At 36.1% G+C, this 19,500-nt stretch overlaps 1 protein-coding gene across 4 annotated transcripts in view; it reads left to right on the forward strand.

The window, feature by feature from the left end:
- Positions 1 to 19,500, forward strand: part of LOC145672053 (rho guanine nucleotide exchange factor 10) — a 423,449-nt gene that overhangs the window by 394,098 nt on the left and 9,851 nt on the right. For all 4 annotated transcript variants that reach the window (XM_081741266.1, XM_081741268.1, XM_081741267.1 and 1 more), the window contains 6 exons: positions 797 to 1,021; positions 6,499 to 6,660; positions 8,721 to 8,924; positions 12,415 to 12,601; positions 14,845 to 14,984; positions 18,089 to 18,348. In XM_081741266.1, the coding sequence (XP_081597392.1) occupies positions 797 to 1,021; positions 6,499 to 6,660; positions 8,721 to 8,924; positions 12,415 to 12,601; positions 14,845 to 14,984; positions 18,089 to 18,348 (1,178 nt within the window). The remainder of the gene's footprint in view (positions 1 to 796; positions 1,022 to 6,498; positions 6,661 to 8,720; positions 8,925 to 12,414; positions 12,602 to 14,844; positions 14,985 to 18,088; positions 18,349 to 19,500) is intronic.

The following is a 19,500-nucleotide window of genomic DNA, read 5'->3' on the forward strand; positions in this document are numbered from 1 at the left end:
GTGTTAATATTTTAAATTATTTTATGTATATTTTTGCAGTGTTTTCTGTTAAATGCTGCATTGAAGATGTAATGTACTGTATATTACATTTCCCAACTTAAATGAGATATTTACAGTTGTTGTATTGGAAGGACGAAAACAACATACCAAAATTTGAACTCAGGTGAAACAAGTTTATTGCACTTACAGCAGATTAGAGATCATAATCTGTAACTGAAATGTTATACTATCAGAGATGTGAAAAGCGCCGACATGTTTTGCACAGTCGAAAGCAAAGTCGTTGTCCCATCTCTAGACATTCTTTCGCCAAAAAGTTTCAATATTCTTATGTAATCAGTTGTTTATAACTGCATTATGGTTGTTTGTTTCTATGATATATTTCAAGAACTCCTGCTGTTTTCCTCGATCACGATGTGCCTTGAAAAACTACCGTTGGGGATTCATACTTATATGTGCGTTAGTAATATCTAACCAGCGAAGTTTCTAATTGAGTTGGTTAATTTTCGTAAATTTAATTCATTGTAATTTTTCATACATGATTTTGAATTAAAGAACTATATAAGCTGTTGAAATCACATTTAGTACATCTTCATCCATTTTTTTTCTTTTTTTTTTTTCTGTCAGTCTTCCAATGGAGGTCGAAATCGATCTGAAACGGAACAAAATAATACACACACTGAACGGAAATTAATTTTATTGTGTAATAGCTGTATTTACATGTGAGTGTACCCAACAATATGGAAGTTTTGTTGTATAATTCCTTCTCTCAAAAAATATATATTTTTTCCCTTTCTAGGATCTGCTAAAGCACACCCCTCAGGGCCATCATGACCGGATGTCCCTTCAACTTGCGCTTACTCAGCTGGAGTCGCTGGCCGAAATGTTGAACGAAAGGAAACGTGAAGCGGAGCAGTTCCAGGCATTCCGGGAAATGCTTCGTCATGTCAGCGGGAAGTTCAGCGTCAGGCCACTCTGTGATGGCAATCGCTACCTCTTACGAGAAGATAACGTTACACAATTGGTAAGAATAATTTTACAATTTATTTTTCAAGTGGTAATATCAGTATCATGTGACTGCGTCTTCTGTATAAATTCTTTTGGTTATCTTCGATCTAAATTCAAAATTCTATTTGGACATTTTGTAGGCTTTATTTAGATAGAATTTGATGCTTGATTAGTGTTTCCTTTGATTTGAAATCCATTATGCGTATGGTTCCTCGGAAGTTAGACAATATTATGATCCCTTCAGTTACTCTTAAAAATCTTGAAATCTGAAAAGAATGAATAAAAAGTGGTTAGGTTTAAAACATTTTATTGCATAAAAACAGCTATAAAAGTATTGCAGAAAAGTTCAAGTTACTTTGATGTTTCTAAGAAAACATCGCGTATGCAAGATAGGAAATAGACCAAAAATTGAGATTTTACTCTCATTTTCATAGTTGAAGTCTCCCTTTTGCTTCCATTTTTTATTTATTTATTTATTTAATACGGGAGATATAAGCTTCCGGATTAAATCAAGTCGAGAGAAAGTTTAAAAATTGTAGGGGATCAGTAAAAATACCTTAAAATTTGTTGTTAAATATTTGTCCCCACCCACCACTATCAACTAACAACAGATGCCGCAAGTGACAAATGGATTGGTGTTCCTTTGGTTTCACTTCTCAGTAAAAATCAAGACGATTCTGCAAAGACACAACATCAAAATTTCAGAAGTTCCTCCTAAATCCGTGGACAAGTATTTAACAAATTTTAAGGCTTTTTTGTAACTGACCCCCTGACGCAGTGGCGTCTATCGAGTGAAGTGTCAGTGTGATAAAGTGTATATAGCTCAAACAAAAAGGAATATTTGCACCAGAATAACTGAACATGTTCATACTTCGAAGTCTCGGACCCCGCAACAGTTGTCTGGTCTAGCAACGCTCTTAGAGATTATAACCATCATATCGCGTAGTCATGTTTAATTGAAAAAGCAAAAACAGCAACGGAACGAAACATCAAAGAATCATATTATATCCATAAAGAGAAACTTATACTTAATTTAGATAGAGGAGAAATAAATATTATTTGGAGTAATCTTTTCACTACATACTTTCACCATTTAGAAAGCAAGACAAGAAAACAGTGAACAACAGTGTACAATGACAGTGAGTGCCATTCTCATATGTTTAATTTTTTGACAGAAGTTTTGTTGTGTTTTACATTTTTTTAACCTTTTGTACCCTTCCAAATTCTCCTTCATGTTTTAAATCATTTTTTAATTGTAAGCAAGCCGATGAAGAAATAGGTTTCTTCCGAAAGCGCTACTTGTTACATCTAGAAGAAAACTACATATATCTTTTGCGATGAGTATAAGCCTTTTTGCTTTTCTCATTAAATATTCACACTTGTTTATAGTTGGTTCTGTGTATGAACAAGAATACAAAGCTTTGCAATCGCGTTCAAAGTCTCTTTACTTACTTGGGGGTAATTGGGAGGTCTCATAACAAAATGGACTAACTGTATTTTTGACGAAATTGAGACAATGACATTTGTACTGAGAACTGAAAACTTTTATCATGCGAGAATGCACTCGTTACAACTTGGCCCATCTCTTGGCAAACTAAAGAGACTACAGCGTAAAACTTACAGTTCACAATACAAACGTTACTTTCTCTAAATTTCGTAAAAAATGTAGGTAGTCTGTTTTGGCATAAGATCCCCGCCCCTTCAATTTTCTTTGAGGTATCCACTTTGGTGTAAATCAAAGACAAAATGATCTGTATTGATAAATAAAGGAAACAGCCAAGTTTTAACACAACACTTTCTCTATAGGTGCGAATTCAACGATATATAAAGAATGAAAAAATGCAAGACTGGATCGGAACTCGAACCTGGAATGTTTGGCGTACCTTGCCGATGCGATAACCACATTTACTCCCTGAACAGCCATACATTCTATCACTCTTGAGGTCGGCGTGTATTCACTCAGATAACGTGATCTGTACAACAACTCCTGTTGTGCTTGGATAATCCAGTGTCCACATTCAGAACACCTCTGACGGTTTAATTATACAGAATGTTTTAAAACAACACCATACAACGTTTGGGAGGTGATTCCTGACACCAAGATAAGACAAAAAGTATAGACCAACCTGGGTGCAGAAATTCGTCATTTCGGAGTTACAGCCTGTGAATACATGAAAAAATGACCTTTAAAAAAGTCCATAGCTCCAATACTATGGGACCTACCGTAGTTGTATCAAGACTCCACTCAGGAACTAATATGTGCGCTATCCAAAAATATATGTTTCAGAATCTTACTGTACTCACGCAACAATTTTTATATGAGGGAGTTTGACTACGGACGTATAATTTGAAGTACTCACCAACTACCTCTATAAAAATTGTTCGGAAGTACCTCAGCATTCTGAAACTTTGATATTTCGATAGGGCACATACGAGTTCCTAAGTGAAGTCTTGACCCGACTAGGGTAGATCCCATAGTATTGGAGCTATGAACCTTTAAATTTCATGTTTTCGGCCGCCTATAACTCCGAAAGGAAGCCTGTCTGCACCCAGGATGGTCTATAATTTTGTTTTATTTCGATGTCACGAATCACTTCTCAAACGTTGTCGGTGTTCTTTTTGAAACACCCTGTATATCATGTTGATAAGTGGAAAACACAACCGATTTTTAACACACCAATTCCTCTGTAGGTGCGAATTCAATAATACAGTTGTGCATTATTTCACTCTTTGTGTTTTAGAAAATGACCTAATTTATTAACATTAAAAAAATGAAAAGAAAAAGGAAAAGTTAATGAGAGGGAATTGATCTAGAACGCTATTGCTTTTCAAGTTTTATTCCAATCAGTTGTAATAATTGTCAGAAGACCATCCTGGGTGTTTGTATTAAATGAGATCGGTCAGTTTTCCGTGATTTCCCTAAAATTCCAAATGTTAAGGAAGAGTTTTCTTCTATTTCCCTAAAATTTCAAATGTCAAGGAAGAGCTTTCCTTTATTTCCCTAAAATTCCAAATGTGAAGGGAGTTTCTCTTTATTTACTTAAAATTCCAAATGTCATATGAGAGTTTTCCTTATTTCCCCAAAATTTCAAATGTGAAGGGAGAGTTTTCTTTGATTTTCCTGAAATTCCAAATATCAAGAGACAGTTTTCCCTTATTTCCTTAAAATTTCAAATGTCAGGGGATATTTTTCCTGTATTTCCGTAAAATTCCAAATTTCAAGTGAGAATTCTCCTTTATTTCCCTAAAATTCCAAACGTCAAGGGAAGTTTCCTTTAATTCCTTAAAATTCTAAATGTCAAGGGAGAGTTTTCCTTCATTTCTTTAAAATGTCACATGGAGAAAACACAACTACGCGTAAGTCAGGAAGTTTTCGAATCAATTTTCTTAAGTCTGACCAAGGAAATTTAGAGAAAATATGGATGGTTTTGATTTAATGAACAGTACGGTTGTTGGGGTAGATATAATTATTCAATAAAAACAAACACAATGATTGTAAACATGTGATTATGTAACCGTCATCGTTCACGGAATACCGTTCGTCTAAATTATATTTCTTTGTACAATTCCATGCTTTAAAGCTTTGTTTACCATATTTTTCCCTACGTACCATCTTTTCAAACAGAATCTCATTATTTCTTTCTTAATAAGGCTGACGATTTTCAGCCAAAATATCGAATGCATTACTCCTATATGTAAAAGATATAGTGAAGTCAACTCCATCTATTCCCGTAATGGATGGAGTAGAGTCATCACGACCGGTACCTGAGCACTTTTGCTCCATAGTTGGTAAGACTGGACACTTATAATGTTTCGTTCAAATCCCCAATTCAAAAATGGGATATACCCATTAGCGTAGTGGACAGAAACTCATTTACTAGATATATGTGCTGGTAGGAGAAACTCCTCTATCAAATGAGTCTATCGGCATCTCCAGTGTTATAAGGAAAGCTCGCATGTCTCCCTTTTGCTGCCAGGAAGCGTCGCGATACCGCAAATTTCCGAATCCTACAGCATGACCACACGAAATATTCCAATCCATGATCTGAAAACCAGGGAGGGAGAAAGATAAAATTACAGCTCTGCCTATCTCAGATTAGGGACGGAGTACCACGTACAGTACCATAACAGGGTTCCTACTAGTCAGGGAAGTCAGGGAAAACTCAGGGAAAATGGTGCAGGTCAGGGAAACTCAGGGAAAAAGACTGGAAATCAAAGAAAGTCAGGGAAATTTTATAAAATATATTTTTCTAGCATTAATTGTATACCAATTTCAGCTTAGCCAACCATTAATGATCACAGTATGGAACGTTGCTCATATTTTTATGGGTGGTAAGTGAAATGTACGTATGAGCAATTGATTATTGTTTGTCTTTGTAGAATAAATGTTCTCATATATAAATATTCACCGTTGTTTATTCCTTACTTATATGTCAACGTCATCCGACATCTGTCATGAAAGTCAGGGAGTTTTCTGCCAAAGATCAGGGAAATAGATTTCTCCAGATCAGTAGGAACCTGCATAACGAATGACTCGTGCAATGCGTCCATTCGGGAGTGGGATGAACCTCTCCTTTCCTGCTAGGATATCCTTGCCAGATACACTACCTTGCACTAGAACGAAGAGTAGGACCTTCGGCAAGGAAGTATTTACTTGTGGCCTTTTCCCACCATGGGCTAGCAAAACCCCGACTGTAAACTTGGGCGTCAGTGAGAGACAGATTAATTGGGGAAACAGTAAAATTGTCTTACTGTAACAATTTTCTTTGATTTCCGTAAAACGACAAATGAAAAATTATAGTTTTCTTTTATTCCCGTAGAACGCCAAATGGAAAATGACAATTTACTTTCATTTTCCTAAAATATGAATGTAGACTGAAAGTATTTGAGAACAAGATTCTGAGACGAATATTCGGACCCAAGAGGAACGGAAATGGGGAATAGCTTCATAAAGAGCAGCTACATAATTTATACCGTTTACCAAACATTGTTAGGGTAATCACATCTAAGAAACTCAGGTGGGCAGGCCATATAGCCAGAATGTAAGAAAGTAGGAACGCTTTCAAAGTTTTAACTGGAAATCCAATCGAAAAACGACAATTAGGAAGACCCAGGCGCAGATGGGAGAACAATATTAAGATGGATCTCTCAGAAATAGGACTACAAAGTAGAAACTGGATCCAGTTGGCTAAGGACAGAAGTCAGTGGAGAGCTTTTGAAAACTCCGCATTGAACTTTTGGATTCCATAAAGCATAGAGTGAGTGAGTTAGGTAGTTCCGTAAAGTATGAAGTGCAAAATGTCAATTATGGACGAGGAGCATAATTTTCGTAAAATTCTAAAGAGATGATGTAATTTATGTTTGGTTTCTCCATATCTTTGTGGTACGTTCATTACTTTTTGCCTGAATCTCATACATAATAGGAAACGACTGAAGGTAATAAAATGATGTAGGTGTTACGACGTTAATTGATTATGGTTTGTTTTTTCGCAGGAGTTTAATCAGTCAGGGCTGATCACAAAGTCTAAGAGCCGCCGCCTTCTTCTCCTCAATGACCTTCTAGTCTGTGTGTCTGTGGCACCAAAACCTGTCGACGATTTCTGCAGCAGCGAAAGACTGAGTTTGAAGTGGTCGTACCCTGTCACCGACGTTGAGGTAAGCAGATATTTCAGTTGTAAAGTACAACAACGAGTACACACACACAGGTTAATTTTAAAAGAAGTCTAGACTAACTGTTAGTAGGTATCAATAACTTTCAAGAACTCTTTTCGACTGGTATACAGAAGGAAGTGGTTAAAATACAAGAAAAATTTAATAAGCAAGAGCAAATTGCATCTCATTGAATTACAAGTCTTTCAATTATATACATTAGTTGTCTTCATACTTAGAGCCCTTTATAATTTACTTTCCATCCTTCATTTGATGCTTCTTTGTAAAAAAAATCAATATCATAAGGACAACACGTACGCAAGCAGGATTTCTGGATTTAACTCTCACTTCAACAAGATATTATGGAAACATAAACATTTGCTATATTTATAACAAGAGTTTTTAAAGCGGTATCGCATCGCAAATTACGATACAATTATAAACATAATTTATTACTGAAGTGAGCTCTTTTGCAGCAGAAACCAGTTGCCCAGATGTGTACAAAAATAACTAGCATATTGAAGGGTTAAGTTAACAAAAAGGTACCGAACACTCTTTCCTCTTCTGTATGTTCGATTCTACCGATACGTTTACTAGTAACTAAAATTAAATCATGCACTCGCTACCTTCACATTGGACAACATTGTGAATTTGAGCTTTGCTGCCGAGTAGTGTTTTTCAACCTCTTCCCTATGATTAAACATGACTATAAGATATTGCTGCTAAGAGAACGGGAACTAAAACTTAGTAATGTTCCCATCACGTTTATTAACTCGTACTGAATGCAAGACTCAGAGCGACAAGTTGAGAGCAACCAATCGTACTACAGTTTTTCATTAACCATTTTAAATTACATATACTATTTTTTAGAGCGGGTTTTTTTTTTATTTTTTTTTATTTTTAAAGAGTAGAGGCATTGTAGAACACGTTACGTATGGTTGCACGCCTTTCTGCGTCAAGACGTAGGAAGTTATGATGATATAACTTACGAAAGTTTTTTGTTAAGTCTATTTTTATAATGTTTTGCGGGCTTATTTTTGCACCTAGAAGATTGACATTTTGGACATACATTCAGTGCACCCCTTACAGATCTCTGCGTTAAAATAATGGGGATCAATAGGGGCAGAAAGGTTAAAAAAACTCTTTTTTCGCGATTTTCCCGCTTCAGATGCATGATAGGGAAATGTGAATGTTACCGTTTGAAAGGATGTTCTATTTTGGAGAGAATGATGTACGAACCATGATCCTAGGATACATAGGGATAATGCTGTAGCTGCTTGACTAAAAGTTTATAATTTACCTTTAAAAAAAGCCATAATTTAAAAGGGTTAAATATTTACGACCCCTACTAAAGCTTAAGCAAATACCTTTTCTTATTCCTTGTGACGTTGTTCACAGTTGTTAAACTAAATACCAAGTAAGGACGATGGTAGAAAGAGATTAAATGATTTTGTATTCTGATACATGTTATAGTCCATAATTTTGTTAATCATTCCGATAAATATATTTATACAACTTCTGTGGTAGTTTTGTATTCAAAGATTACCTTAAAAGTGTAAATACTTTTCAAATTACTAAGCTTCGAGTTTTGTGAGTGTGTGTGTTTCTGTTATGTCCTAAGCTTATGCTCATGAGGCTAAAGACAAATAACTAGTAAAAGAAGATAATTATGAAAGTATTTGTGGAATGAGAATGTGAGAGGAAATGGGAAAATCGCGAGAAATTCCACAGACGTGATGTTGTCCACCACAAACTAACACGGCCTGGGATTAAAGCAGGGACTTCTCGCATTTTTGAGTCGCTATGCCCCTTTAAGCAGTTCAAGTTAGTGTTACAAGATGTTATGTGCTTGCAGCGGAGGTTTCTTCTTCCTTGAAAAAAACGCAATTCATCGTCGAAAATATCGATGCTTACAAGGCAAGGCTTTGAATACAATGCATCCATTTTGTCTCTTTGACTAATTATTCTGTGGTAGTTGTTCATAATCTAAATCTAGAACTAAAAGAATGCTTATGCTGGTATTTTTGTTTAGCTTATTTTTATCCTTCCATCTTTCTTCCTTTTAGGTGCAGGATACGAGTGCGTCGCCAACATTAAGTCGCCTTCTGACCGCGGGACTGAACAAAAGCAGCAGTTTGAAGTCTGATAAGAGCAGCGATAGTTCCAGTGGAGTAGATAATTTGTGTCAGGAAATGAATGATCTCATGCATGATTATGAGGTTGTCAGTAGGATAGCTGATTTGATATCCACTCTCAAAGGAACCTACGAGGTAAGTTCGATCAAGACTCTTGCAATATTTTCAAGAGCTAATGGATACTTAAGTTATAGTACCCCTGACGGTTTTAGTCCAAGAGGCAAGCTTGGGTACTGTGTTTCACATATAAAGCAAGGCGCTTCCTTAGCATCGCGCAGTTCTTAATTCAATGAGGCTATGTATTCACAATCGTATTCCATACACAAAGGAAGGTGCAGCCACGTTCTTTGTGTCATAAAACAGAACTTTTTCGACGCAGCAGTGAGAGAAATCGCTTATGCTGTATCACGCAGCTTTAGTCCAGCGGATATATGCAGGAGTTTCAAAACAACACCGACAACGTTTGGGAAGTGATTCCTGACACCAAGATAAGACAAAAAGTATAGACCAACCTGGGTGCCCAAGTGCTTCCTTTCGGAGTTAAAGGCTGCCGAAAACATGAAAAATTGAATTTTAAAGGTCCATAGCTCCAATACTATGGGACCTAACGTAGGCGGGTCAAGACTTCACTTAGAAACTAATATGTGTGCTATCCAAAAATACATTTTTTTTTTTTTTTTCAGAATTCTGCGGTACACTCGCAACAATTTTTATAGTGAGAGTTTGGCTACGGGCGTATAATTTGAAGTACTTACCAACTACCTCTATAAAAAATTGTTACGGAAGTACCACAGGATTCTGAAACATGGACATTTGGATAGGGTACATACTAGTTCTAAGTGAAGTGTTGACCTAACTACGGAAAGTCCCATAGTATTAGAGCCATGAGCCTTTTTAAAGTTCACTTTTTCATGTTTTTGGCACCCTATAACTCTGAAATGACGGATTTCTTCACCCAGGTTGGTCTATACTTTTTATTGTATGTTGGTGTCAGGAATCACCTCCAAGACGTTGTCGGTGTTGTTTTGAAACACCTTGTATAGCAGGGTTAGCTTCTTTGTAGTACTTAGAACCGGAACACTTAATTGAAAAGCAAGTTTCCAAACCAGGACACTTCGGTAGGAGGTGAACTGTCATTCCTGCCACCGGTAGGAAGTACGTAACCAAGTAAGATGGTTAAGAAAGTAAGACCTGTCATCGAACCAAAGATTATATATTAGCCATATGCCCTGACGTAGCGCTCTCTACCAATATTTAAGTGTATTATAATCTAAGATTACATATGTGGCTGTTTATATAAGGGTATGTAATACCGAAATTAACCCTTCCCTAGCGAATGACGAGCTCAAATGTAGCATCCATGAATTTCCTTCTCAGACTTTATTTTGTTTGTTGAAATATACTCTCGTTTAGTTAATAAGAAATACCATGTTTTCAAAAAAAAAATATCAGTTTACTATTTTTTTTTAAAAAAAGGAAAAAACTAATTCTGCTTAGAAAGAGTTAATATTTTATATTATTGCAATGACGAGAAGCTAAATAATAAAGCTGAAAAGATCGTGACTACTGAAAACCGGGACAAAATGTAATCCAGCGAGACACAAGATAAGAGCTTTCAAAACAGGACGTGCCAATAACGATATCTGTATGTGCACCATCGTGTTCCGTACACAAAGGACGGTGCTCTGTGTGCTGATAACCCTATTTTTATGTGCATCATCGTACACAAAGGACGGTGCTCTGTGTGCTGATAACCCTATTTTTATGTGCATCATCGTGTTCGATACACAGGAAGGTGCTTTGTGTAATTGCTTCCACAACATAACAGTGTAGTAAATTTCTTACTTATCCTTTGATCATTCTCTGTATGATGATGAGGTAGTTAGGTATTTTTGTGAACTAAGCAGGTGACATGAAAAATTCTCAAAAATTAACGAAAAAGCGAAGAAGGGATAGGAAATTCATTCATTGTCTGAAATACACTGCTACTTTTGAAACTTGCAACACCAAGAAAGACACGTATCCGTGGAATAAAGTTTATTCCACAGATTTGTTACATGACTAAAGAAAAGTAATTAGATTTTTCGAAATGTACAATACATCTAACTTTAATAAATCAGTATGGGTTGAAGCCTTATCCTGCTACAATTAGAGATTCTATACATCGTGGCATCCGATCAAACAGGCGTTGAGAATGTTCCTGAAGAATCCCCCGTTACGCTGTTTGTATACAACTCTGCGAGACATCGACAATATCTGTTTGAGGATCATGACGTAGGGGAAGTTGCTCAACCAAAGGATACTTATTATATTTCGTTTTGGTCAAGAGCGCATATTTGATCATTTGATAAGGAAAAAATTGATAACTTGATATTTAAGCTTCATATTGTAAAAGTTACAAAGGTATTACAGATTTAGAAGAATAGCAGAGTAATTTTTACCGAGAAAGTTGTTTCGTCCCTCGGTACATATCGGCTACGTACAAAGGACAGAGATTGTTGTACTTTGGAACAATAATAAATCTCATAGTAACCGATTGTTTTCACGACTAATCTAATTGTAAGAAAAATAAACGATAAAAAGTATTGCCTGCTTCTTCTTTCTCGTTAGAATTGAAATTTCTGCTCTGTAAAGTTACTTTTTAAGAACAAGTAACAAACATGTGTTTAATACAAATAATATTGCAGTTTGAACAGATTATTTACTGAAAGAGGATAAAGTGAGTTTAGAACTAGATATCTTGGTATCAAAAGTAGATATATTCATAAAATCATTACAATAAATCGGGATCATTATATACAAAGTATTCCTCTTGGTATAACCATCTCACTATTCATTAACAAAATTCAATTTAAGAAAAGGAGTGGATTGTGAATTAAAGTTATCTAAATGTAGAAACAGTAGTCAGACAGTTTACTGCAAACAGTTACACTAGGTATCTATATGTCCAGAGCAGCCATTTTTAAATACCTATGCTAATCACTTCCCTCAGTTTCAAATGATCGTACTCCTACCTGTAATAGAAATCAGAAAAATCTGAAATTTTATACGTACCTTCAGATCACGGTCACCGATCCTAGGGAGGAAGGTGGAGCCAGGCCTTCACCTGACGTTTGCTTGGACCCACGTATTTGTATTTAAGTCCTCATTAAGATTATTTCGTAAGCTGATATTTTTAAATAGTGAATGAAAAATATAAAAAATGGAGAGAGTGAGGCAGATAGTATCTACAAAACTATGTTATATGGACTAACAATCATTTCCAAAAACTTTCCTATAGTGTAAAATCTTGGATGCCAACAATTATGACGTCATAAACTGCGCACCCAAATTTCTGATCCATAGAAAAAGGTTTGAAAACTTTTTAATTTGTTATAGTCACAGATGGGCAGACAGGATAAATATATAAAGGAGTTTAGTAAACCAAACTCTTAAATAATAAATATGGTAAACCTATTTACTTTTTTACCTGTGTAAGTTGGTACCTTCCGTAAATTGACTTCATATTTGTATGCTGTAATAGTATCACTACCTTTTTCTCTTTCTTTCTTCCTTCAAATGTTAAAAGAGTTGATTGACATGTTATTAAAGCCTTTGTCTAATGTGCTTTATTGTTGGTTTTCAGGGAATCAATTTAGAATCTACGAGAAAAGTGTTGAATTCCATCCAGACGTCGATTCAACAGAAGGATGAAGAAATCGCTTGGGTGGATTCGTGTTGTCTGCAGTTCGTAGTAAAGAATAAATCAGGGAAAGAAGAACAGTTTACATTCCAAACTGATAACCCAGTTATTAAAAAGGAGTGGACCACAGGTAAGTGAATGGAAACTAGAAGAGCAATCGGAAATGCTAATCTAATTTGATTTAACAAGTTCGTAATTAGAGCAGTCGATATATATATATAGCTTAGGGCCCCACTCGCTTCAAGGGCCTCCCAAAAATTAAAGAAAAACTGATTGTAATGTAATTTCCAAATAACAAGGAAAAGCAAATAAGATAAAACGCACATACAACAATGGTGTTTTGTATTGTTATGTACTGGGCTTTTATGAAGCAAGTATTAGGGCTCTACTTCTCAGCCCTACTTGTAATGAGGACCCTGTTATCCAGCCCCCCTTATAATGGAACCCCCGTTTCCAAGCCCTTTTCGTAATGGGCCCTTTTTTCCATTTAGATATCCATGAGGTCCATAATACCATATAGCATATATTCAAATCTAAAAAAAACGGCGACATTTTGTCGCTGAAAAAGAAAGCCTGACGTATAAAAAGCCCCTAAAGTTTGACTTATAAAGGGCTCCTTTTCAATAGCTTGTGGCCCCATCAAATCTAAATCCGACACTGGGCAGGTCATGTAGCAAGAATGGAAGAAAATAGGAATGCTTTCAAAGTTTTAACTGGAATTCCAATCGAAAAACGTCCATTTTGACCAAGGCGCAGATGGCAGGACAATATTAAGGTGGACTTCGCAGAAACAGAAACACAAAGTAGAAGCTGGATCCAGTTGGCTAAGGATAAAAGTCGGTGGAGAGCTTTTGTGAACGTGGCATTGAACCTTCGGGTTCCATAGGCCATAGAGTTAGTTAGTTAGATATGTATTTGTGAAAATGGATGATAACCCTGAATGTTCTTTTTCTTTATGAGCAAGGACTAGAAAATGTTTCATCCAACATTACAGTCATCCTCTTAGATTTAAAGTTCTTAGTAACTGCTATTATACATGCAATGTAGATGAAGAACGCCTTGGTCGAGAAAAATATAGTTACTTTTCAACATTATGTATAAACCTCGAAATTTGTTAATCGTAGCCTTGAAAAGTTCAGGAAATTCATGTTTGCCAAATACGTGGGTCGTTCAATATGTAAGTTTCCCTAAACTGTAAAATATTTATTTTTTAAAATATGTTTGTAAACTATACATACGAGTGTAGGTAGGTCCTTCCTCACTTCACGTAATTCCCATTCAGATCCAGGCGTTTGTCTCGCCGTTGCACCAATTTGTCCAAGCCGTTTGCAAAGAAAGAAAAAAAAAGGCTCTGGCTATTTAGCAGTCTTCTCACATTCACTTCGCAATGCAGATTTTAACACCGAAAAAAGATGGAAGTAACTTGTTGCTAAATTGAAGAGTAGGGCAGTCGTTTCTTTCGTAATTCTTCAAATTGTGTGTCTTGTTTGCGTGCTGAGTGGAGGTGGGCATTATCGAGAAAAGACTAAGTCGCTTAACGTCGAATTGCGTTTCCCTGAAGAAGAGTTCAGGTTCGACATAAGCGACTTCGTGTCCTGTTAACTCTTGGTGAAGAAGTGAAGCAGAATGTGAGGAACGCTTTTTTTTTTTTTTTTTTCTCAAAGTTTGAACAAATTTGTTCAACGGTGCAATCTTTTTTGCAAAGGGTTTGAACAAATTGCGTTTGAACAAATTTTTTTTACAAAGGGTTTGAACAAATTGCAAACAAATTGTATTTGAACTTTTTTTCTTTTTTTTTTTTTGCAAAGGGTGTGAACAAATTGCGTTTGATTTTTTTTTTTTAAAGGGTTTGAACAAATTGGTGCAACGGTGAGCCAAATGCCTGAATCTTAATGGGAATTATATGAAGAGGTGAGGAAGGACCCACCTACACACGTATGCATAATTTACAAATGTAGCTTTATTTATTTTATTTTATTTATTTATTTTTTCAGCTTAGGAAAAGTTATATATTGAACGACCCACGCAAGTCGGAACCCTGATAGAGCTGGGTCTTGATACTATAAATATATGTTCATTGTTCTCTTTCGCTAACTATTTACATATCGTGAAATTCATATTGTTGTTTAAGAAATATAAGTGTCAGAGTAAGTGGTTAACCCGTGACAGGATTGAATTAAACATATGCGTAGAACTTTCTCTTTATTAAATATATACATATATATATATAAATGAAAGGACGAGCCCCTGCATTTTCATAAGTGCCAGTTGGTTCTGAAACAGTGGAATCGGAAAGTTTTCTATGGGACATTTTGGGTATGAGCAAAATACTATTTGAGTATATGAATAATGATTCAATATTACTTATTTCAGAACTCCGCTTAGCTCAACTTGCATTGGATCCTAACAACTCTCCCGCGTGGGACATCCCAGAACAAGAAAGAAGACCATCCACAAAGATGCCCCTGTTTGCTAAGGCTCTTCCCGTCTACAAGTCACAACATCAAACCGAGGTACGATTGTAATCACCAAAATTTATACATCTGTCAACATTTTCATGTTATACAGTGTGTTTGAAAAAGAACTCCCTAGTTTTAAGGTGTCCTAGAATCTGTACAAAGTGACATACACTATTCTAGTTTGTGGTGTTTGATTCATCAACTCTCCAAGTTTGGCTCCCCTGCCGTTGGCAGGTCTGCTTGACCTTGAGACGGCACCAGTGCTGTTTTTTTTTTTCCTCTGTTTCCTCAGTTCAGTCCAGGTAGGCGTGCATTGCAGAGCAACTCAGCAACATTGTGTACTCCGCAACAGAAAGCGCAGTGTGTTACTTGGCTTGTGAAAACTGAGTCAGTTATAACAGTGCAACGTAATTTTAGACGTCAGTATGGTGGTCCACCTACAGCAAGAATCGTCGCGGCGGTTGGGACAGTTACACCTGAAATATTGGTGAATACGAGAAGTGGAGTATCGTCTCGACGTGTGCAGGGCCACAAACAGATCCCACGTTGAAGTCTACCAACATTAAACAAAACTTGAAGGAATTCTCTTTCATGATATGTACTCATTGATGTTAAGTTTTCATTCATGTCCCAATTAAATTTATACTTAAAACTAGGGAGTTCTTTTTCAAACACCCTGTATATGAACCATACGCAAGATTTTTTGATATAAAGTTACAGGGTTTTAGGGAAAAAAAAAAAAACAGAGAAACTTACTGTTGTAACCTAAATTCAGCAAAATAGAATACTAATCTTGGCTCTTTTAAACATTTGTAATATTACCTTATTTTTTTGTATACGTTTCAGCGATTACTTATCATCCTCGTATACATTGCAACGTATCAATTAAGATTTTTTTTTTTTTTAACGTTGATCTGTTGATTCAAACAAACAGTAAATTATTACTCGTAGAGAAACCGTTTTTATACTTCGTTGACACTAAATACAATTCTGAATCTGTTCCACCGATGAATTCAAAACAGTTCTTTATTCCCTTTGTTCTTATAAAAAACACCTGGCGTAACAGCCGTATGATGGACTGAGATGCTCCAACGCCATCTGTCAGCGACCAGTTGAACTACGTCCAACCTAGGGGCGAGCACGTGGCCAGCGCGCTGCATCACTCTGTCATTAACCGGCGCATCGGGAGCTCTCTAGACCTAGTGGCTGTCACGTCTTTCATTCACGTGACTCCCTAGGTTGCCTCACAACGCTGGGTGGACGCCGAAAATTGGGAAGCATTGGTTGGGGAATCGAACCCGGGACCACGTGGACGTGAATCCATCGCTCTAATCACTAGACTACAGTGCCTCCTGTTTTTATATACCCTTTTGAAAAAATCTAGAACAGGGAATTAGGAAGTGTTTCGAAGTCATCTTTTTTTTTTTTTTTTTTTTTTTTTTTTTTTACTTTCGTTGTTAAAAATAAAAATAAACGTACCGATTCATAAAGAGAAAAGTACATTGAAGTGTGTAATAGTTATAAGTTTAATCGTTAGTGTTGCAATAAATGCAAACTGATTTTTAAAAAATCAGTATTACGTCATCTGATAAATTGACACGGAATATCAGTAGATATATAACAGAGAGTAATTTCTAATATTCTATTATTTCGGGAAATTTCGGCCGAGGTAAGCCTTTAGATCAGCCATGTGCAACAGCCGGCCTTCGGTCCGGCTCCGGCCCATTGATTCCTTTCATCCGGCTCGTCTGACCCATTATTTACACTGTATGTCTTACCTAATATTTAAAACTAAATTGAAACTGCAACCCTTGAACACGCAGTGAGACTCACAACATGAGAAAGGAATCCAAAAGCTAGAATTTCTCTTCAGCATCACCTCTTCCCACTCGAACTTTGTTCTTCAAAACTCATTATTAGTGCCGGATTTACGTATAAGTTTAACAAGCTATAGCTTAGGGTACTATAATCTTGGGGGTCTCAAAAAATTGGATGTATATTTCCAAACTATAAGAAAATCAATACATAAAATCTATATATAGCAACAGTACATTATACTGTATAGGGTCCTATGACGTAAGTAATGGGGTCCGTTCTGCTAGCCTGCTTCCTAAAATATTTCTGGTTTCTTCACTTCTGTGCATAAGGTGCCTATGTTCATCTGAACGTATAAAGGGTCTCATTACCTTCAAAAGCTTAGGATCCCACCAAACCTAAATCCGACTCTGCTTGTCGTAAGTAAGGTTTTTGTCTTTTCTTTAGTAAATAAATATTTTTGGTAACCGACAAAGCAGTTTTAACGTTCCTGTGATGTTAGTGTACGAGAATGAGATTCTCCATTGAATATAGCTATTCAATTCTTGTGAAAATTTTATACATTGTCTCGTACGGCCCTCGACGCCTGTAAAAGTCCTCTGTGATTGGTTCACAACGTGTTCTAACTTGCACATGCCTGCTTTAGATCATGGGCGCAGATTTAAAAGAAGTTGGTTTATATCCCTAAATTGTAACCAAAGACGTAAACTGAAAGCCGCACATTATGTGGTAAACAAGTACATCAACCCTCCAAGATTTTGGAAGTATATTCAGATTTGTATTCGTTATCAACGAAGTATATGTATATATTGCCAACGGTCAGAAATTTACCGCTAATATGAGTCCACGAATCTCTGAATAAGACTAAAATCTCTTTAATAAGGTACTTACCGAGAATGATGATAACCAGTCGTTGAAACGTATACACGAATAAGTTAATAAAATTGATGCTTAAGCGAGTTAATCATTAATATTTTATCATTAAATATGCGTCCTGTCAGTTCATTAAGTAATTTCATAAATTCAAGAGTTAATTGCATGTTCGATTATGTATAATTCGCGTCACTAATACAGAGAACTTTTCATAGTTTGTGAAATCAAAAAGAATAACCTTTCATGGGGAAGGTAGGTTTCTTATGTAATGTTATTGATATAAATGAAATTTATATTTTTGAAATTGCTTGATCTATTAGGAACTCAAGTTAAAGCACTAAATATAATTATAAGTAGAACAGGTTTGCTACTAGTGAGTATGTGGCCTGTTGTTTTTTAATATCAAACTACTCAATTGATTATTATGTATCCTTATGGGTAATTTTTGACATGGTTTCAATGAATTCCAGGTGCGTTGTGGTTGTTTCTACACGGTGACGTCCATGAAACCAACGAGAAGAGCGCGGCAGCAGAGTTATTTGTGGGTTTGTACAACAGATGGTGTTAGTAGTCACATTGCCATCCTGTCTCAGCAACAGGCGCGTTTGAAGGATGTTGGTGCTTTTGATATGGTGGAGACGAAAGTCACAGCCATGGAGTTTGTCAAAGGTGTTTCTCAGGGTGGAGGACTCAAAGGCGATACTGTCTGGATGGGAACTGACAGCAGGAAGTAAGTTGATAGAGCGGCGAATGCAAATTGGTTTAGATTTGAGAAGTCAGCAAAATCACAGCAGCTCTTTGGACAGTGATGTCTACAGGCATAGAATTGTGTTATAGATGGCAGTATGAAATAATGCTGTGTTTCTCAAATAATACTATTCCGAATATAATCATAATTTTGCATTTGGAAAACATGCTGTTTAAAATCCTGGAACAATTAAGATTTGAAGGACATAAGTAAATATTTCAGCTCATAGCTTCAGTTAACAAATGTTATTACTTTACTTTTAAAGCAACGCTGTCTGTAGGACAATTCTATAAAATATTTGAAACATGTACCCCACTGTCAAACAGCCGTTGTTTATCTAGTTTATCTGTAGTAAAATTTTGTGATAACTGACCCAAGAAAATAGTGCAAGTATGATAACCAACTTAATGTAATAACAGGAAAATAGTCTCGTGTTGTGTTCTGATGTTTTGTGTTATTTTCTGTTGTGGTTGGAAAGTTCTCAATACTGTATATTCTTAAGGATATACCTATGTCATCTTTCTTTCTCAGCCCATAGATTTACATTAGGAAATCATTCTTTTTTTCTCTGAATTTTAAATATTTAATTTTATGTGCTTCTTTTTTCACGGAAGTGTCGTACATATTCTTGCTGGATAACGTTCTGACAGATCACATCCATCAACGTGCCTTGCGAGAACAAGTGCGGGGATATCTAGGGCAGATACGGGAAAAGTAAGGACTTACATGAAGTTTGTATGCCAATGCCCGACCCGCATTGGAATACGAAATAGAGGTCTTACAGATTTCGCAACAATTCTGTCAATAAGATAATTACGCCAATTTTATTAATATGAGTACGTCATGTAGTTAACTTGCTGCGGATGGGTATTAAAGTACCGTGTTATTCTCAACTGAGGGAGGATTTTTTGGGTTTTTCTCAAAAATTCGTGTAAAACAATTCGTTTAAGTTGCTTTTACATCAAAGCCATACATGGAAACTACAAAGCTTGCTCTTTCAAAAAATATATAACTTGTTATATTTGCAATGATTGTTCTAATATGGAGACTACTGGGGAGAAAGGAGACAAGCCAGTTTTTTATAATTTTACACAATTGCCCTGTTTTCCACAGACTTACCTACTTCTTCCCCTG

This window comes from Thermobia domestica, chromosome 15 (assembly GCF_964235325.1).
Source record: "Thermobia domestica chromosome 15, izTheDome1.hap1.1, whole genome shotgun sequence".
Taxonomy (NCBI): domain Eukaryota; kingdom Metazoa; phylum Arthropoda; class Insecta; order Zygentoma; family Lepismatidae; genus Thermobia; species Thermobia domestica.